At 39.9% G+C, this 22,264-nt stretch overlaps 1 protein-coding gene across 3 annotated transcripts in view; it reads left to right on the top strand.

The window, feature by feature from the left end:
• The window catches only part of LOC134824060 (glutamine synthetase-like), a 37,545-nt gene that overhangs the window by 9,036 nt on the left and 6,245 nt on the right, over positions 1–22,264 (top strand). Inside the window, exons 2-5 of one of the 3 annotated variants that reach the window (XM_063835752.1) lie at positions 20,025–20,156; positions 20,334–20,468; positions 20,703–20,850; positions 21,142–21,342. The exons of the other annotated variants lie outside the window; for them this stretch is intronic. Of the exons in view, the coding sequence (XP_063691822.1) occupies positions 20,038–20,156; positions 20,334–20,468; positions 20,703–20,850; positions 21,142–21,342 (603 nt within the window). The 5' untranslated portion in view covers positions 20,025–20,037. The remainder of the gene's footprint in view (positions 1–20,024; positions 20,157–20,333; positions 20,469–20,702; positions 20,851–21,141; positions 21,343–22,264) is intronic. 3 annotated transcript variants of the gene reach the window in all.

Here is a 22,264-nt window from a genome sequence, read left to right as displayed (position 1 = left end):
TCACGTAACCTATCACATAACCTGTCACATAACCTATCACGTAACCTTTCACGTAACCTATCACGTAACCTGTCACATAACCTATCACGTAACCTATCACGTAACATATCACGTAACCTATCACATAACCTATCACATAACCCGGCACATAACCTATCACGTAACCTGTCACATAACCTATCACGTAACCTATCACATAACCTATCACATAACCTATCACATAACCTGTCACATAACCTATCACATAACCTATCACATAACCTGTCACATAACCTATCATGTAACCTGTCACATAACATATCACGTAACCTGTCACATAACCTATCACGTAACCTATCACATAACCTATCACGTAACCTATCACATAACCCGGCACATAACCCGTCACATAATCCGGCACGTAACCCGTCACATAATAACGTAATAGATCAGCTAAAATTAGAAAGACGATCGCATTGCAGAATCAGAGATTGCAAATTGAATTTTCGTGTCGCTTACTTTGAGTTGGGTTGTATTTATACCTCAACCTGTGCACTATAGGACTAGGAACACTATAGGACTAGGAAAACTTAGGACTAGGAACCGACCGGATATCCGGCTGAATCCGGATCCGGCCGGATATTTGGCCTCAATATCCGGTTCCGGCTCCGGCTCCGGCTTCAAAAATTTTGCCGGATTTTTTGCCGGATATTTCATTTTTAAAATGTATTTCTAAAATCTTGAACTGCATATTTTTCGTCACATTTTAATTCGAATCCCTAAAAATCAAAACTTTTTTTCACTATAAAAAATATTTCCGGCTAATAATGAACAGGGTAGCATAAAACGTGGAGAAAAGTGGTTTTCAGAAAAACTTCGAAAAAATTTTGACTTAAACAAGAATTGCGCCCGTTCTTTCGTTTTGGCGGACGCTAGATTTCCATTCCACATTTACTATAAATTTAAATATAAGCTCCAATCAGCTCACTTCAATCTTCATGATAATAATATTGATAAATTATGCATCAAATACGGGAAACACTTGAAATTCAGTTCGATTGCCGTAGAACTTAACTTGTATCTGTAATTCAAGAAATTATCAGCAAAGGTAAACTATACTCGTGTACACATCAATACACTACGCGTGCCACGTACAAATTGGGCTATTACCTAATATTAATATTATACATTACATGCATCATATACATTAAAACACAGTCGCGCCGCGCATTCATAGATCACAGGCTATCTATACATCACATCTCCGCAAGCAATCCTCGCGCGCGCGCAACTTTTTCGTTGCTTGGTAACGAACGGAAGTAAGCAAGGAACACGACATATATTTGACCCACCTACCGCAATCTCCAAAATCCACGTTTTTCTGCAAAAACCTCCATTCGTAACCTTTCACTATTGCCTTTTTACAAAAGGGTGAAATGGAAAAAATTTTCGGTCTGAGTGATTCTCGATACGTACCTCCTGTATCGAGAGCTCCCGCTTCCGAGCTTGTGTTGCAAAGGGAAGGCTTACAACAGATTGTCGTGAAGTATATACTGCCGTTCCCTGAGAAAAGGCATTAAGTCCATTTTTACGAAATTTTGAGATATTGGTACCAAAATTTTCAGGAGAAGATTCTCTACAACTTAAGCTATGAATCAAGTTATGAAATTACTGTTTTAGCTGTCACGAAAGGCAACTTAAGTCACAAAAAACTTGAATATTTAGCTCGTTATCCCAAAACCTTCCCTGAGAAAAGGCATTAAGTACGTTTGTAGAGCCTTCTCTGAGGGAACTTTTTCTGTTCCCTGAGATTCCCTGAGAAAAGGCATTAAGTCCACTTTATTTGCAGTTTTTGGCCTATAACTTCCACAGTTTTAGTTATATCGAAAAGATTTTTATGTGGTCGTTATCAGCTCAGCAAGCAAAAACGTTTGTACCAATATTTATAAATTTAAATAAATATTATTTTCAACATTTTTGAACCTGAACACAATTAGGGTCCCTGTGTGAATTATTGAAACATTATTTGAAAAATTTGGTGTTTTAATTATTGTATGTTCAAATTTTGTAACCCAAATTATTGCGTCTGACTGAATGCTATGCTGTAAAAATTATTTCAATATATTCGATATTTAAGAAGAAATTTATCCATTTTTCGTCAATATTACATACTTCAACTTTGTACAGGAGGCTCACATAATTATACTGCAAAAATATGATCAAAAATATAGAAATGTTGTATTTTCTGGGTTGACTTTATCTGAGGAAAAATGGACTTACTGCCTTTCTAGAGAGGAATCGGTTAAATTCAATCCTGATAAAAGGCAGTAAGTCCACAATTCCCTCAGAAAAGGAATTAAGTCTAATTCGGATGGGAAAATAGTTTAGTTATTCTGGAGAAAATTGGTTTTTATAGATCAGTGTTGGTGAATTTTTGCTTTTAAGCATGTTTAGGACATATGTAATAAAGCTTATTGAATGGGAAAAGCGAGCGACCGATTAGATTCTCGGTATCAATTTGCATTTGCGGACAGTTATTCAAATTAATATCATTTAATTTTGTTTGGGAAAGAAAGACATATTATATATTACTTCATCTTGTTACATTTTTACACGGTAAGATAAGAAAACCATCTCATTATTTAAATGTAGCCGTGTTCCTCCAAACCTACGACTTTAAGGAACTAAAAGTAGCTGTATTTCGCCGTTAACCTACACCATTATACTGTATACTTCATGATTGGGTCGTAATTCAAAAGCTAATTTGACAAGAACTAGAAGTGGGGCTCATTGGGTCACTTAACGTCACTTGCGTCACACTCACAGCGAAGGTATGTGTTTTCTGATCTAGGAACATGTACCTTGCTCGGATATTAGATTATTCTACTAATATCGATCCAGGATTGTTCCGCAGAAGCAATATCAAGAGGTGCAAGGATCTCAAAGGAACTTTTAATCGAATTCAACAATCAAAAGTCACAGCAAAGGTATGTGTTTATTGCCTGTACAATTAGGTTACCAGTCTGCAGGAGTAGGATCTCAAAAAGATCAGCAATATTAGTTCCAGTTCCACTTGTTCCGTGGAAGGAGTATTGAGAAGGTCGTATGTGATTTGCTTTGAGTCACAGCAAAGGTATGTGTTTATTGCCTTTACAATAAGGTTACCTGTCTGCAGGAGTAGGACTATATCAGTATATCTGTATAATATATAGTCCTAGTCCTGCAGACTGGCAATATAATTGTCCAGCCTTATTATCTGGGAGCCTTATTTTTAGGAGCCTTATTTTCTAAGGTCCGACAGTTTCCATTAAGCATTTACATTTGATTAACAATTGACAACACTTTTGCTAGGGCGTACGCCAAAACTTTTCTTAACGATGTGGCTGGGATTGTTTTATATTTTGTAAGATCGATAAAGTTTATCCTTAATATTTTCGCAGAGACAGCTCAAATTTTCGCAATGAGTTCGCAACAATACAATTGTCGATGTACTGATTACCAACCTTCACCACTGACCACATTCTCACATTAACAATCTTATCATACACCCATCAGAACAATCATGACAGTCCTGGGATGCTGCTGCAACGAGAAGCTCAAGAACGTTTTAATAACCGGCATTGCTATGGGTATCTCATTCTCTGCAGTATTTCCAGCAGGGGCAGTTCAGAATATAGCACTGGAATAGGAACCGACCGGAAATCCGGCTGAATCCGGTTCCGGCCGGATATCCGGCTTCAAAATCCGGTTCCGGTTCCGGCTCCGGCTGGAAAAAAAATTGCCGGATTTTTGCCGGATTTCAGTTTTTTTTACCGAAAAAAAAATCAAAAAAATATTTTCGGCTAATAATGAACAGGGTAGCCTGAATCGTGGAAAAAAGTGGTTTTCAGAAAAACTTTGAAAAATTTTCACTTAGAAGTTTTTCGGTCCGAGTCGTTCTCGAGACGTACCTCCTGTATCGAGAGCTCCCGCTTCCGAGCTCGTATTGCAAAGGGGAGGCCTGCCTTTCGAGATCACATTACCAGGGGAAACCTCGAGTCCAGAATTGTGTATCGAGGGGTAGGTGGGGACTTCGAAAAACCGAAAAAATATTTTCGGCTAATAATGAACAGGGTAGCCTGAATCGTGGAAAAAAGTGGTTTTCAGAAAAACTTCGAAAAATTTTAATTTAAAAGTTTTCGGTCCGAGTCGTTCTCGAGACGTACCTCCTGTATCGAGAGCTCCCGCTTCCGAGCTCGTGTTGCAAAGGGGAGGCCTGCCTTCCAAGATCACATTACCGGGGGAAACCTCGAGTCCAGAATTGTGTATCGATGGGTAGGTGCGGACTTCGAAAAACCGAAAAAATATTTTCGGCTAATAATGAACAGGGTAGCCTGAATCGTGGAAAAAAGTGGTTTTCAGAAAAACTTTGAAAAATTTTCACTTAGAAGTTTTTCGGTCCGAGTCGTTCTCGAGACGTACCTCCTGTATCGAGAGCTCCCGCTTCCGAGCTCGTGTTGCAAAGGGGAGGCCTGCCTTCCAAGATCACATTACCGGGGGAAACCTCGAGTCCAGAATTGTGTATCGATGGGTAGGTGCGGACTTCGAAAAACCGAAAAAATATTTTCGGCTAATAATGAACAGGGTAGCCTGAATCGTGGAAAAAAGTGGTTTTCAGAAAAACTTTGAAAAATTTTCACTTAGAAGTTTTTCGGTCCGAGTCGTTCTCGAGACGTACCTCCTGTATCGAGAGCTCCCGCTTCCGAGCTCGTGTTGCAAAGGGGAGGCCTGCCTTCCGTGATCACATTACCAGGGGAAACCTCGAGTCCAGAATTGTGTATCGAGGGGTAGGTGGGGACTTCAAAAAACCGAAAAAATATTTTCGGCTAATAATGAACAGGGTAGCCTGAATCGTGGAAAAAAGTGGTTTTCAGAAAAACTTCGAAAAATTTTAACTTAAAAGTTTTCGGTCCGAGTCGTTCTCGAGACGTACCTCCTGTATCGAGAGCTCCCGCTTCCGAGCTCGTGTTGCAAAGGGGAGGCCTCCCTTCCGAGATCGCATTACCGGGGGAAACCTTGAGTCCAGAATTGTGTATCGATGGGTAGGTGCGGACTTCGAAAAACCGAAAAAATATTTTCGGCTAATAATGAACAGGGTAGCCTGAATCGTGGAAAAAAGTGGTTTTCAGAAAAACTTTGAAAAATTTTCACTTAGAAGTTTTTCGGTCCGAGTCGTTCTCGAGACGTACCTCCTGTATCGAGAGCTCCCGCTTCCGAGCTCGTATTGCAAAGGGGAGGCCTGCCTTTCGAGATCACACTACCAGGGGAAACCTCGAGTCCAGAATTGTGCATCGAGGGGTAGGTGGGGACTTCGAAAAACCGAAAAAATATTTTCGGCTAATAATGAACAGGGTAGCCTGAATCGTGGAAAAAAGTGGTTTTCAAAAAAAATTTAACTTAAAAGTTTTCGGTCCGAGTCGTTCTCGAGACGTACCTCCTGTATCGAGAGCTCCCGCTTCCGAGCTCGTGTTGCAAAGGGGAGGCCTGCCTTCCGTGATCACATTACCAGGGGAAACCTCGAGTCCAGAATTGTGTATCGAGGGGTAGGTGGGGACTTCGAAAAAACCGAAAAAATATTTTCGGCTAATAATGAACAGGGTAGCCTGAATCGTGGAAAAAAGTGGTTTTCAGAAAAACTTCGAAAAATTTTAACTTAAAAGTTTTCGGTCCGAGTCGTTCTCGAGACGTACCTCCTGTATCGAGAGCTCCCGCTTCCGAGCTCGTGTTGCAAAGGGGAGGCCTCCCTTCCGAGATCGCATTACCGGGGGAAACCTCGAGTCCAGAATTGTGTATCGAGGGGTAGGTGCGGACTTCGAAAAACCGAAAAAATATTTTCGGCTAATAATGAACAGGGTAGCCTGAATCGTGGAAAAAAGTGGTTTTCAGAAAAACTTTGAAAAATTTTCACTTAGAAGTTTTTCGGTCCGAGTCGTTCTCGAGACGTACCTCCTGTATCGAGAGCTCCCGCTTCCGAGCTCGTATTGCAAAGGGGAGGCCTGCCTTTCGAGATCACACTACCAGGGGAAACCTCGAGTCCAGAATTGTGCATCGAGGGGTAGGTGGGGACTTCGAAAAACCGAAAAAATATTTTCGGCTAATAATGAACAGGGTAGCCTGAATCGTGGAAAAAAGTGGTTTTCAAAAAAAATTTAACTTAAAAGTTTTCGGTCCGAGTCGTTCTCGAGACGTACCTCCTGTATCGAGAGCTCCCGCTTCCGAGCTCGTGTTGCAAAGGGGAGGCCTGCCTTCCGTGATCACATTACCAGGGGAAACCTCGAGTCCAGAATTGTGTATCGAGGGGTAGGTGGGGATTTCAAAAAACCGAAAAAATATTTTCGGCTAATAATGAACAGGGTAGCCTGAATCGTGGAAAAAAGTGGTTTTCAGAAAAACTTTGAAAAATTTTCACTTAGAAGTTTTCGGTCCGAGTCGTTCTCGAGACGTACCTCCTGTATCGAGAGCTCCCGCTTCCGAGCTCGTGTTGCAAAGGGGAGGCCTGCCTTCCGTGATCACATTACCAGGGGAAACCTCGAGTCCAGAATTGTGTATCGAGGGGTAGGTGGGGACTTCGAAAAAACCGAAAAAATATTTTCGGCTAATAATGAACAGGGTAGCCTGAATCGTGGAAAAAAGTGGTTTTCAGAAAAACTTCGAAAAATTTTAACTTAAAAGTTTTCGGTCCGAGTCGTTCTCGAGACGTACCTCCTGTATCGAGAGCTCCCGCTTCCGAGCTCGTGTTGCAAAGGGGAGGCCTGCCTTCCGAGATCGCATTACCGGGGGAAACCTCGAGTCCAGAATTGTGTATCGATGGGTAGGTGCGGACTTCGAAAAACCGAAAAAATATTTTCGGCTAATAATGAACAGGGTAGCCTGAATCGTGGAAAAAAGTGGTTTTCAGAAAAACTTTGAAAAATTTTCACTTAGAAGTTTTTCGGTCCGAGTCGTTCTCGAGACGTACCTCCTGTATCGAGAGCTCCCGCTTCCGAGCTCGTATTGCAAAGGGGAGGCCTGCCTTTCGAGATCACACTACCAGGGGAAACCTCGAGTCCAGAATTGTGCATCGAGGGGTAGGTGGGGACTTCGAAAAACCGAAAAAATATTTTCGGCTAATAATGAACAGGGTAGCCTGAATCGTGGAAAAAAGTGGTTTTCAAAAAAAATTTAACTTAAAAGTTTTCGGTCCGAGTCGTTCTCGAGACGTACCTCCTGTATCGAGAGCTCCCGCTTCCGAGCTCGTGTTGCAAAGGGGAGGCCTGCCTTCCGTGATCACATTACCAGGGGAAACCTCGAGTCCAGAATTGTGTATCGAGGGGTAGGTGGGGACTTCAAAAAACCGAAAAAATATTTTCGGCTAATAATGAACAGGGTAGCCTGAATCGTGGAAAAAAGTGGTTTTCAGAAAAACTTTGAAAAATTTTCACTTAGAAGTTTTCGGTCCGAGTCGTTCTCGAGACGTACCTCCTGTATCGAGAGCTCCCGCTTCCGAGCTCGTGTTGCAAAGGGGAGGCCTGCCTTCCGTGATCACATTACCAGGGGAAACCTCGAGTCCAGAATTGTGTATCGAGGGGTAGGTGGGGACTTCGAAAAACCGAAAAAATATTTTCGGCTAATAATGAACAGGGTAGCCTGAATCGTGGAAAAAAGTGGTTTTCAGAAAAACTTCGAAAAATTTTAACTTAAAAGTTTTCGGTCCGAGTCGTTCTCGAGACGTACCTCCTGTATCGAGAGCTCCCGCTTCCGAGCTCGTGTTGCAAAGGGGAGGCCTGCCTTCCGAGATCGCATTACCGGGGGAAACCTTGAGTCCAGAATACAGAATAGTGTATCGAGGGGTAGGTGCGGACTTAGAAAAAACCGGAAAATATTTTGGGCCACCTCCCTGGGCTAGCCCCCGGCTATAATCGCAAAATTGGCAGTATTTAATCTTCTGATTATGAAATACGAAATATGAAGGTCACGTGTTCAGGGTCTGGGTAGCTACTTAATTAGCTCATTACTGCAATCATGTGACTCAGCTCTAGACGCCAGACGGTGATTAGTACTGTACTAGACAGTGCCTGCTTACGAACAACCTATTAAGCACCTTTGGTTGTAAGTCACGTGACCCAATGATACTCAGACTTGCATGAAAAAAGGGAATTCGCACAAACGCGCTCAATCAGGGGTCTGGCAGCATATGCCAATTAGATATCATTTCTGATTATTACTCGTCTAGTGTCGTGACTCGTGTCTACTCGTGTTACATTGTGTCTGCTACGTACTGCTTGTTTAAGCAATGTCTAGTAGTAGATAGGAAGATTTGTAAAAAAACTATATCTGTTCGGACGTTGAAGCCGCCCTAAGTCGAGTCGAGTAGTACCTAGTAAATCTAAAACATCGTCCGTCTGGTTGTTCTACTCAGAAGCAAATGGGATCCCTTATGCAAGCTGCAAGAAGTGCTCGATGAAGATTAGGCGTGGAAAGGAAGGAAATTTTCCGGCAACATCCGGCAAAATCCGGCAAAATCCGGCTGCCTTTTATTTCACTCTGAAACCACCGGTTCCGGTCCGGCAAAATCCGGCTTGCCGGATTTGAGATCCAAATCCGGCTGAATCCGGTCCGGCAGCCAAAACCCCAATCCGGTCGGTTCCTACACTGGAAGAAAGTAGCGACATCCCCCTCACTGTAGGCTACTACTCCGCTATAATTCAGAATATAGGCTCCATGGTTACTGCTCTGGTATTTCAGTTTCTGTATAATCGTCTCGGACTCCGGCTAACAGCAGGCCTCTCAATAGTACTGACAACTGGTTCGTACTGGCCTATGATTTGGATTACAAACCAGTATGTTATCTACGCTGGAGAGTTCCTCAGTGGAATTGGGAGAGGTGCGGGCTGGATCTTCGCTCCTATGATTGTGATGGATAATTCCGAGGTGGGTAAATCTCAACGGAATATGGGCTATCTCTGGACCACTGCACACGCGGGTATGGTGGCAGGAGGACTAGTTAACTATTTCTACTTTGTTGAAGTGACTTCAATATCTACCACTAACAGACAGATAGTCTATGCTCTCTGTGCTGGTGTCACTGTCCTTGCTAGTCTTCTGGCTGGGTTTGGAATATCCGAGATTAAAGGTAGGGATTCTCACAAAACTACTGCAGACGTGAATTATGTGAAAATTGATGAAAATAATGGGGAGGATGATTCTGTTATGAAAGTAGATGAAAGTAGTGTAGGGGATGATATCGTTGATATGCCAAAAGAAGATGGCGACAAAAAGGAAAGAATGGATGGGGGTGAGCTAAACAATTCATTTAGTGACTTTATTGTATGGTTCAAGATGATGGCAAGGCGCCCTGTTTTTTGGCTACATTTTGTTCCCTTGATATACTCTGGATTTATCTGTGCCTACTTTTACAAGATGTTTCCCACAGTAATAGCTTCAATATCCAATCAACGGAAGCTGATTCCGCCTACAACAGTAGTGATTGGCGGATCCAATCTTGTCGGAAGTGCAACTTCCAACATAATTTCCAGATGGATAACCCCTACCGGTTGTATTGTTCTCTCTGGTTCACTTATCCTGGTGGCCATGATACTCTCCATCTTGATATTCCCCAAAGAAGCTTTCTCCCAGATCCTAGAAATTGGAGCGGCTGAGACCTTTATCAAAGGAGGAATTGTTCATTTGATGGTCATCTCAGCTCTTATCGGATTGGGAGATTCAATGTTCAGCGTGATCTATGACACAGCAATAGGACAAGAAGACTTCTTTCGGGTACTCCATTAATACCCTTGTGTATCACTTGATGTATGGACTTGGTATGTTTTCTCCTACTCTATCTGATATGCACTCTTACTGTTACATCACCATGGTGACGGTGGTAGCTTATTGTCTTTCCCTCGCTGTTGGACTCAAACAGTACGTTAGGGAATGAGAATTAGAGAGTGAGAATAGAGGGAAGAGCAGCTATTATAGAACCGTTGTTAATGTTTCCGTGATATGATAGATATGATTTATGTGTATTAAAACTATAGACAGTTTTTGGGTTTTTCCAAATAATTTCTGATTATTCTGATTTGCGACAAATGATATTGCACTGTTAGGATAAACGACGTTTCAAAGTAACAACTTCTTATTCATGCTGACAAAATTGGTAAATATGTGAGAAAACTGTCTCATAAAATTTATTAATCAAAAATGGCTAAACGACAACAAATTGTTCAAATACTCGACTAAAATTAGAATCAAAATCTATATATTATATACAACACTACTCGATCTGCTATTCAATAAACTTAAAACATCCACTAAACAGCAAGTACGTGATTGTGATCGTGTGATGGAATGACATGTACAGTGATAACAGATGATTTAAGATGTAAGTGATAACAGATGATAAGGTAAAAGATACAATACATGTGAGATGGTGTATACACAATGTGAGTGAAAATATAGTGAGTGGTTACTGATTGTGAGCGAGATGTGAAAAAACATTAAAACTTACTACTGCTAGAAAACTTAAACTGTATGCAATAAAAAGGGAATGAAACTAAAATATCTAAAATTCTTCAGTACTAGCTATGATAAAACGTTTAATAGTATCCAGTTCTTCTCTCTTGTTAATTGTAGGGTTCAGATTAATAATGAACATCGCTTCAAAAATCTTTCTTCTGACAGTATTGGGTTCAATTCTTAAAATATCTACTTCTAAACTGGGATTTAACCCCTCATGACAGCTCGAATAATGTATGGCAAAAGCTTGACTAACATTAGAAGGGGTAGCAGGGTAGGTAGCGTAACGTAAGTGTTCTCCTACACGAGCATGTACTTTCTTACTGGTTTCTCCAACGTACAGCTGGTCACATAATTTACACTTAATCTTATATACAACATTCTTCACTTCACAATTTTTATTACAAACTATCAAAGGACAAATTTTACATGAATTAATACTGCACACACGTTTATCATACGGTCTGTTACTACATAAAATATTTCTCAATTTCGAAGTAGGTTTAAAGTTTACTTTAATAGGTAAATTGTTCTGCTTTACATAATTTCTAATCTTATTGCTAGTACTGTCCGAAATGAAATCTAAATTAAGAACTGTCCTGGAATCATCCTCAACACTCTGACGCCTGTTAGAATTACTACTGTTACAATAACGTCTTGGGTTCTGGTAACCGTTTTTCTGTAATAGATCATCAAGGAGTCTGAGAGAGTGCTCCTTTTCCGCTGGACCAGATGAGATACGGCAAGCCTCGCTATATAGGTTCTTCACTGTATTAATCTTAACAGACTCAGGATGGCAAGTTAATTCATGTAAAATTTGTCCTTTGATAGTTTGTAATAAAGATTGTGAAGTGAAGAATGTTGTATATAAGATTAAGTGTAAATTATGTGACCAGCTGTACGTTGGAGAAACCAGTAGGAAAGTACATGCTCGTGTAGGAGAACACTTACGTTACGCTACCTACCCTGCTACCCCTTCTAATGTTAGTCAAGCTTTTGCCATACATTATTCGAGCTGTCATGAGGGGTTAAATCCCAGTTTAGAAGTAGATATTTTAAGAATTGAACCCAATACTGTCAGAAGAAAGATTTTTGAAGCGATGTTTATTATTAATCTGAACCCTACAATTAACAAGAGAGAAGAACTGGATACTATTAAACGTTTTATCATAGCTAGTACTGAAGAATTTTAGATATTTTAGTTTCATTCCCTTTTTATTGCATACAGTTTAAGTTTTCTAGCAGTAGTAAGTTTTAATGATTTTTCACATCTCGCTCACAATCAGTAACCACTCACTATATTTTCACTCACATTGTGTATACACCATCTCACATGTATTGTATCTTTTACCTTATCATCTGTTATCACTTACATCTTAAATCATCTGTTATCACTGTACATGTCATTCCATCACACGATCACAATCACGTACTTGCTGTTTAGTGGATGTTTTAAGTTTATTGAATAGCAGATCGAGTAGTGTTGTATATAATATATAGATTTTGATTCTAATTTTAGTCGAGTATTTGAACAATTTGTTGTCGTTTAGCCATTTTTGATTAATAAATTTTATGAGATAGTTTTCTCACATATTTACCAATTTTGTCAGCATGAATAAGAAGTTGTTACTTTGAAACGTCGTTTATCCTAACAGTGCAATATCATTTGTCGCAAATCAGAATAATCAGAAACTATTTGGAAAAACCCAAAAACTGTCTATTGTTATAATGCGACTAATAAATAATGTTCCAGTCCGTAATCTTTGTACATGAAAAATGTTGAATTATGTTTGAAAATCATTCGTCACAAATCATAAACCGTTATTATACATAAAATAATCTATAATTAAAATTCAGTATCAAATCAAAAAGGCAATGTTGTTATTACTCGAGATAATTACTCAAATAAATGTCCGATTATTCAGGATCAGCGGACGTATGGTGGGCAGAAAAAATGTGGATTTAGAAATATAGATATATTGTTTTATGTTCCGTCACAAATCACTAGTACTGTCAAAAAGAAGTAAAGTTCAGCGATTGGAAGGAAAAAGTGTTATCAATTTTTTTTTTAATGAAAATCTTTTCAAAATTTACGTACAATATAACATGTGGCGCAAAATAAAAACAAAATATAACTGATTGCGATCTCTAAAGGACTAGGAACCGACCGGATTGGGGTTTTGGCTGCCGGACCGGATTCAGCCGGATTTGGATCTCAAATCCGGCAAGCCGGATTTTGCCGGACCGGAACCGGTGGTTTCAGAGTGAAATAAAAGGCAGCCGGATTTTGCCGGATTTTGCCGGATGTTGCCGGAAAATTTCTTTCCTTTCCACGCCTAATCTTCATCGAGCACTTCTTGCAGCTTGCATAAGGGATCCCATTTGCTTCTGAGTAGAACAACCAGACGGACGATGTTTTAGATTTACTAGGTACTACTCGACTCGACTTAGGGCGGCTTCAACGTCCGAACAGATATAGTTTTTTTACAAATCTTCCTATCTACTATTAGACATTGCTTAAACAAGCAGTACGTAGCAGACACAATGTAACACGAGTAGACACGAGTCACGACACTAGACGAGTAATAATCAGAAATGATATCTAATTGGCATATGCTGCCAGACCCCTGATTGAGCGCGTTTGTGCGAATTCCCTTTTTTCATGCAAGTCTGAGTATCATTGGGTCACGTGACTTACAACCAAAGTTGCTTAATAGGGTTGTTCGTAAGCAGGCACTGTCTAGTACAGTACTAATCACCGTCTGGCGTCTAGAGCTGAGTCACATGATTGCAGTAATGAGCTAATTAAGTAGCTACCCAGACCCTGAACACGTGACCTTCATATTTCGTATTTCATAATCAGAAGATTAAATACTGCCAATTTTGCGATTATAGCCGGGGGCTAGCCCAGGGAGGTGGCCCAAAATATTTTCCGGTTTTTTCTAAGTCCGCACCTACCCCTCGATACACTATTCTGTATTCTGGACTCAAGGTTTCCCCCGGTAATGCGATCTCGGAAGGCAGGCCTCCCCTTTGCAACACGAGCTCGGAAGCGGGAGCTCTCGATACAGGAGGTACGTCTCGAGAACGACTCGGACCGAAAACTTTTAAGTTAAAATTTTTCGAAGTTTTTCTGAAAACCACTTTTTTCCACGATTCAGGCTACCCTGTTCATTATTAGCCGAAAATATTTTTTCGGTTTTTTGAAGTCCCCACCTACCCCTCGATACACAATTCTGGACTCGAGGTTTCCCCTGGTAATGTGATCACGGAAGGCAGGCCTCCCCTTTGCAACACGAGCTCGGAAGCGGGAGCTCTCGATACAGGAGGTACGTCTCGAGAACGACTCGGACCGAAAAACTTCTAAGTGAAAATTTTTCAAAGTTTTTCTGAAAACCACTTTTTTCCACGATTCAGGCTACCCTGTTCATTATTAGCCGAAAATATTTTTTCGGTTTTTTGAAATCCCCACCTACCCCTCGATACACAATTCTGGACTCGAGGTTTCCCCTGGTAATGTGATCACGGAAGGCAGGCCTCCCCTTTGCAACACGAGCTCGGAAGCGGGAGCTCTCGATACAGGAGGTACGTCTCGAGAACGACTCGGACCGAAAACTTTTAAGTTAAATTTTTTTTGAAAACCACTTTTTTCCACGATTCAGGCTACCCTGTTCATTATTAGCCGAAAATATTTTTTCGGTTTTTCGAAGTCCCCACCTACCCCTCGATGCACAATTCTGGACTCGAGGTTTCCCCTGGTAGTGTGATCTCGAAAGGCAGGCCTCCCCTTTGCAATACGAGCTCGGAAGCGGGAGCTCTCGATACAGGAGGTACGTCTCGAGAACGACTCGGACCGAAAAACTTCTAAGTGAAAATTTTTCAAAGTTTTTCTGAAAACCACTTTTTTCCACGATTCAGGCTACCCTGTTCATTATTAGCCGAAAATATTTTTTCGGTTTTTCGAAGTCCGCACCTACCCATCGATACACAATTCTGGACTCAAGGTTTCCCCCGGTAATGCGATCTCGGAAGGGAGGCCTCCCCTTTGCAACACGAGCTCGGAAGCGGGAGCTCTCGATACAGGAGGTACGTCTCGAGAACGACTCGGACCGAAAACTTTTAAGTTAAAATTTTTCGAAGTTTTTCTGAAAACCACTTTTTTCCACGATTCAGGCTACCCTGTTCATTATTAGCCGAAAATATTTTTTCGGTTTTTTGAAGTCCCCACCTACCCCTCGATACACAATTCTGGACTCGAGGTTTCCCCTGGTAATGTGATCACGGAAGGCAGGCCTCCCCTTTGCAACACGAGCTCGGAAGCGGGAGCTCTCGATACAGGAGGTACGTCTCGAGAACGACTCGGACCGAAAAACTTCTAAGTGAAAATTTTTCAAAGTTTTTCTGAAAACCACTTTTTTCCACGATTCAGGCTACCCTGTTCATTATTAGCCGAAAATATTTTTTCGGTTTTTCGAAGTCCGCACCTACCCATCGATACACAATTCTGGACTCGAGGTTTCCCCCGGTAATGTGATCTTGGAAGGCAGGCCTCCCCTTTGCAACACGAGCTCGGAAGCGGGAGCTCTCGATACAGGAGGTACGTCTCGAGAACGACTCGGACCGAAAAACTTCTAAGTGAAAATTTTTCAAAGTTTTTCTGAAAACCACTTTTTTCCACGATTCAGGCTACCCTGTTCATTATTAGCCGAAAATATTTTTTCGGTTTTTCGAAGTCCGCACCTACCCATCGATACACAATTCTGGACTCGAGGTTTCCCCCGGTAATGTGATCTTGGAAGGCAGGCCTCCCCTTTGCAACACGAGCTCGGAAGCGGGAGCTCTCGATACAGGAGGTACGTCTCGAGAACGACTCGGACCGAAAACTTTTAAATTAAAATTTTTCGAAGTTTTTCTGAAAACCACTTTTTTCCACGATTCAGGCTACCCTGTTCATTATTAGCCGAAAATATTTTTTCGGTTTTTCGAAGTCCCCACCTACCCCTCGATACACAATTCTGGACTCGAGGTTTCCCCTGGTAATGTGATCTCGAAAGGCAGGCCTCCCCTTTGCAATACGAGCTCGGAAGCGGGAGCTCTCGATACAGGAGGTACGTCTCGAGAACGACTCGGACCGAAAAACTTCTAAGTGAAAATTTTTCAAAGTTTTTCTGAAAACCACTTTTTTCCACGATTCAGGCTACCCTGTTCATTATTAGCCGAAAATATTTTTTTGATTTTTTTTTCGGTAAAAAAAACTGAAATCCGGCAAAAATCCGGCAATTTTTTTTCCAGCCGGAGCCGGAACCGGAACCGGATTTTGAAGCCGGATATCCGGCCGGAACCGGATTCAGCCGGATTTCCGGTCGGTTCCTATAAAGGACAGATGTATGTAAATTTCAAAGGGAAACCAGAACGCAGTAAAATTGTAGTCGAAACCACACCGCACAAGCCTAGTCCCTGGTAAATGAAAATCAATCAAATAATATGTTGATAAAAAATCATATCCCATCAGTCCTTCTCGGAGCTTACGATCTTATTGTTCCTTATAACATGAACTCGCTGAGGCTCCAATTCCCGTTTCTGCTTAACTTCAAGAACTAACTTCCTGAAGGCAGCTCTCTGCTCGGCTGATCGGTCGGGGCTGATGTACACTGAGTCATACCCCTCCACTTCTCTTAGTTTTCTCGCTTTGCTCAACACTTGCCGCACATGATCTGAGCCGCTGAGAGTGAACTTGATAGGTTTAACGGCTGGTCCTCCATCTGTTACAGTTCTCCCCATCCTACAGCAAGAAACGATTCGAGGTTTCTCATCTATGTTTTCTAGTACCTCAAGCACTCTCTTTTCCAGGATTTCTTCACTCTTTTCTGGTAGACCGTAGATGACCAGATTTTGACTACGATCCTCTTCCTCGGAGGCACGTTTCAGAGCAGCTTTCATTTTCTTAGGCGCTAGCGCCTTGCTGCATGAATTCTTCACAACTGACGACCAGGCTTTGAGTTCGCTTTTCACTGTCGTCTGAACAGAGGTCAAATCTTCACTTTTCTTCTCAAGCAATTGTCCTTGCAGTTTAATCACAGTGTTCTGATCTGCAATCTTTTCGTCCTTCAGTTGGTCGATTTCATCTTGTAGTTTGGTCGCTGAAAACAACAGCGGTGAACAATAACTGTCGAGAATGTCGATAAAAGTTTCCATCCAATCACACAGCGTAGCCTTGGTGATCTGAGGCTTGTTGAGCGTTTCTTTACGTAACACATTGGATTTCTGAACACCTGCCGCTTGACGCATATCGTTGAGTAGCATAATCTGAGCACCCAAAATCTGTTCAGCATACATTGATCTGAATTTGAGTGTAGAGTAATTCAACGCTATTTCATTGTCAAGATTCTCCAAGTATTTGTTAACCATGATGTACAATGTACACGCAGGGCCAGTTTAATATACACGAGTATATTATCTGCTACACAGTGAGAGCTGTTTAAACCGACGCAAAAGCAATTAACTGATAAGAATAGTTTCCAATCGTATTGAATATTACAAGAAAAACTTTCCTGAAACATTTGAAATAAAAGAAAACACACTGGAAAAAGATGATGTTAAAAGAAGTCTTAAATTGCTGAAAAGTAAATACATTATTTGTAGTATCGACAAAGCTTCTGGTAATTTTTCATTTATTTGTAAAAAGTTTTATGTAAAAACTCTTGTCAATGAAATGGGTTTTGATCCTAATACTCTAGAATGTATAGGTAATGCTACATATAAACCCTGTAGCGAAGACGAGACTCATTATGTCAATAAAATATCTGAGAGTCTAAAGGAGAGATTTAATGTACAAGTTGAAGATAAAAACTTGCGACTAGCACGCATCTTCTGGAACCCTAAGCTTCATAAGAACCCTTACAAGGCGAGGTTCATTGCAGGTGCCCGTTTTTGCGTTACGAAACAACTTAACGTCCAAGTTAACTGTTGTCTGAAACTTTTGAGGAAATCTTTCAAGAAATACTGCGAGGCAATCTACAACAACAGCGGTATAAACATGTTTTGGAGCATAGATTCCTCAAGTGAATTCCTTGAAGCTATCAAAAATAGCGATGTTTATAATATACAAGTATATGATTTTACTACTCTTTATACCAGATTAGACTTGATTGAAGTAGAGAATATGATTAATGAAGTTGTTGATTTAATATTTTCAGACCGTAATAGATATATTTGTATTTCTAAAAGAGACAGTAATACATGTTTCTTTTCCAATAAAACCTATGATTCTCATGCCTGCTTTAGTCAAGATGACCTAAAAGAGGCTGTTAAATTTATTATTTATAACACTTATGTCGTCTTCGGTGGGATTGTATTCATACAAACCAAGGGTATTCCTATGGGTGGAAATTCAAGTTCCCCTATAGCTGATCTCACTGTTGGCAAAAAGGAATTTAATTATATGAAACGTTTACTTCAGGAAAAGAAAATGGGATTAGCAAAGATATTATCCAATAATAAACGATATGTTGACGATTTATCTATTATTAACCACCTTTACTTTCATAAATTGATTAAAGATATTTATCCTAATTCATTGGAGATGGAGCGAGCTGGTTCCAATAATAAAATCATTAACTACCTTGATTTAAATATTAATATTTCCACAGAAGGACTAGAAATATCAGTGTATAACAAAACTGATGATTTTAATTTTCATGTTGTATCCCTTACATTTCCTCACAGTAACATCCCAACCGAGGTTGGCTACAACGTTTTTTCAAGTCAAGTTCTTAGATATGGTAATGTTTGCACTAGATTGGATATCTTTACCTCCCATCTTCACAAAATATTCAAAATTCTAATTGATAGAGGATATAGCCGTGATAGACTGATTAAAGGCATTAAACGTTGTCTGAGGAAATATGATAACGTTTTCAGGAAGTTCGGTATTCTAGATGACCGTAACATTATTAAAGAACTCCCCTGATATCTTTTGATTTATTGAAACACGGGTACTAACTCTGCTAAACTGAACAAATTCTGAAACTTAGGTGAATAAGTGTACAACGTGCTAAACCGAAGTTCAGACTGACCAGTGAAAATGGGCGAGCGTACCAAATGTCATTTTAATTAGAAGTTTTAGTCAGTGATTTATTATTGAAGCTTGTAATTACAATATCTAATACTCCTATAAATACTTTAATTAATTGTTTGTCCCGTTATTCTTTTTCCTTCCTCTTTTCCTTGTCATCCCCTTTAGTTTTAAGACTCTTGCTATAAATGGCTACAGCTAACACTATTAATGCTAAGTACCAAACAACAAGTGGGAGGTGGATCGTTGGTACCATTAAATCGATTTAACACCGCAATTCCAGTCGCAAGCCTGGGACCACTACTAGCATAGTCACAACATCTACAAAGCTGCCATATAGCCTGACTGACAATTTTCTCGACTGACTGACAATGTTTCTTCTTTTTCCCCATTTAGAATACAAAGATTAGTACATTTTAGCTTATGATTAATATTATATTTTTACCTATAGTTTACCTAGATATAAGATTTTCTTCCTGATCACAATCACGTGACAGAAGCTCTAAACGATTATTTAAGAGTGCCCTCTGCAGGAATACGATCATTAACGTATATATTTCACAAAAAATAATTCTAGACTGATCGGACCTCATCTTATCATGCAAAATTGCAAATGGAGTCAAAAGATGCTGGCTCAACTTTAAACATACTTCTCCCTAAACTTCGTTCACTCTTCTTTTCATGCACAATCAACACGCGGTCATGTTAAAATATCCAACCGAACAAAAAAGAACATTTTCTTAGAATCTGTATCTACTGTCATGTAGCAGCAGCCCGACCTGTGAATATGTCTCCTTAAACTCTTAAAGATGACAATTCAGAAATCACTTGATATCGTGGCTGCTTATGATCAAAATCAGCGATTTTAAATTTAACTTGAAGCACAAAAAAAAAATATGAATAGTTATTAATCGTGAATAATCCACGTGATGCAGATAAGCAGATTGAGCGTTTGCACAAATTTAAAATTAACCGGTTCTGGGGATATAATAATAGAAATGGTAAAACTATTTAAAGTATTATAAAACTATTTAAAAAATAAGCGGTTTTTGTAGGAATAAAAGGGAACGTGTTCATGCAGGCAGCTGTGCTACTTGTTATACGGATTATAGCGATGTTTCTTTGAGCAATTCGGGCAAGCCAATTATTTTTTCTGTTTCGGGCATTTGACTTTAACATAAACAATTTCTACATTTCTTACAGGCCTGAAAATTGAACAATTTGAACGATTGCTACATCAGTTACAGATGGTATGATATGGTACCGCGACAATTGACCCCCGACAATTGACCCCCCCCCCCCCCGACAAATGACCCCCCGAAAATTGACCCCCCGGGTTTTACTGTATTTCTACTGTATTGGAGGACGTACTTAATAGATGTTATTGTTGTCCAGAAGCGATCCCTGTAACCTAAAGTAAATAACCTAATTATCCCAGACTTTGCAGAAGAATGACTTCAACAATCACCGACGGACTAAACGGAAGGAGTAACCCCTTCATGAAGCTTCCTCAGGGGGATAAGATACAAGCTTACTACATCTGGGTTGATGGCTCCGGAGAGAATGTCAGGTAACCGAAAATAGCTCTTAGAGTTTACACGAGATCCTGTTTGGTGGAGATTTTGGCAAATCATTGAGCGATCGTAACTTTGTTTTAAATTGAAAACTATTGTTTTTAATTTGTCAAATTGATGGCTGATAAATAGTTTATATTTTACATAACTTAATCTTAATGCACTTGTACCAGGGGAAAGACAAGGACGCTGGACAGTGTCCCAGACTCTCCTGATGACCTACCGTGGTGGAACTTTGACGGTAGTAGTACAAAACAGAGTACTGGCGAAAACAGTGACGTTCTTCTTAAACCAGTCGCTATCTTCAAGTCAGTTGATTATGATTCTTATCGAAGATGAATGTTATACTTTGAATTTCAATAATTTATTTGGAGTTAAGTAAGTATAAACTTCAATAGAACTATCTAACTTCCACTTGTCGGCTAGAAAAACACCTTATACTTAAACTTTTCTACACGGGAAGCAGAAAAGATGAAGGAGCAGAAAATAAGATATATTAATAATTAATTCATTATTAATTTGTAAATTAATATTTGCCTCAGGGATCCGTTCCGAGGAGGTGACAATATAATCGTTATGTGTGAGACATACGGACCCGACGAGACCCCTCACCCGACTAACCCACGACACGAGTGTATTGAAAATATGGAGAAGGCTGCAGAGCTTGAACCTTGGTTTGGTATTGAACAGGTAATGACAATCACAAGCCTCTGCTTACTAAAGTAAAACTATTTTCCTTGTATATTATTCAATGATTTCTGCCAACATCTAACAGTTGGGCTATGATAAGATATTTTACTGCTCTTGATCCGTTTCCTAAGGAGTTCAGGGCAATTTGCACTACCAAAAGTCTGATTTCTTGCCTTATGTACGTTTACCGATGATCAATATACAATATTCATCTATCAAAATGTATTTTTAAATCGGTCTCTACATAAATTTAAAATCATAATCCTCTCACTCTCATCACGCTTCCTTCAGGAATACACCCTGTTTGACTCTCACAACAAAGAAGTATATTGCTGGCCACGTCACGGGTTCCCAGGCCCTCAAGGCCCTTACTATTGCGGTATCGGAGCTGACAGAATCAAGGGGAGGAAAGTGGTGGAGGCTCATTACAGAGCTTGTCTCTACGCTGGTATCATGATTGGAGGTTCCAATGCGGAAGTTATGCCCTCTCAGGTAAGAATCGTTCTTATTTTATTTTGATTACAGCTTATAATCCATGATGAATTATATTGAAAACGTAATCTTGTTAATTCTATACCATTTACAATACCTCTATTTAAATCAGTGTATTGATATAAACATACAGATATCTTCAGTTCCGAAAATATTAAATTTTAAATACCACTTATATTGTGTTGGGTTAAATTTCAAAGGACAATTATCAACGAAAAAATTGAAAATTCAGTCATGCGAAATGAAAATTTAAATGTCTCCCAATTTTACAATTCCAGATGTGTCTTTCAGAATGAGTAATTTTTCCAATAATGCATAAAAGTTCACTGCATAAATTTTGTTCTTTCCAACAATCCACAACAAAAACCGTTGATCATGATACAACGATACTGACCACCGATCATTGAGTTTACCCACTTAAGGTCACGAATAACCACGCTCGCTGACCAACATGATAAGCACACCTTCTCATTTAAACACACCTTCTCGTTTAACCACGTACACGTACATGCCAGATATCGTCTGTCAACTCATTTCATGATTTTCCGAGAAATCATCACTGGTTCTAAGTAATCTCAAATTGATTAATTGTTGGAGTTGGCCATCGCGAGCTCCGTCGAGACGCTTCTCCGATGTTTTTAAAAGCAATCACGATATACAATATGCAGCCGAACTATAATGGCTAATATAAGGTCTTGTGATCAAATATATGTCATATCATTAGCAGATTCTAACGGTTCCTGGATTCTTCTCGAACTTCCATGATTCTTCTAGATCTTCTTAAATTCGATCTAGTCTGACTTGAGGACTCCCTCGAAGAATCCGGTGAGTTTTATGGTAAATTGTTCCTGGATGAAATGCTTATAAGCTTTGATTTTACCACTTTTTGTTGCTTTCTTTATAGGTCTCTTATTTTAGGTAT

This window comes from Bolinopsis microptera, chromosome 12, assembly GCF_026151205.1.
Source record: "Bolinopsis microptera isolate Bmic1 chromosome 12, MBARI_Bmic_1.0, whole genome shotgun sequence".
Classification (NCBI taxonomy): domain Eukaryota; kingdom Metazoa; phylum Ctenophora; class Tentaculata; order Lobata; family Bolinopsidae; genus Bolinopsis; species Bolinopsis microptera.
This window is presented reverse-complemented; position numbering and strand designations above follow the sequence as displayed.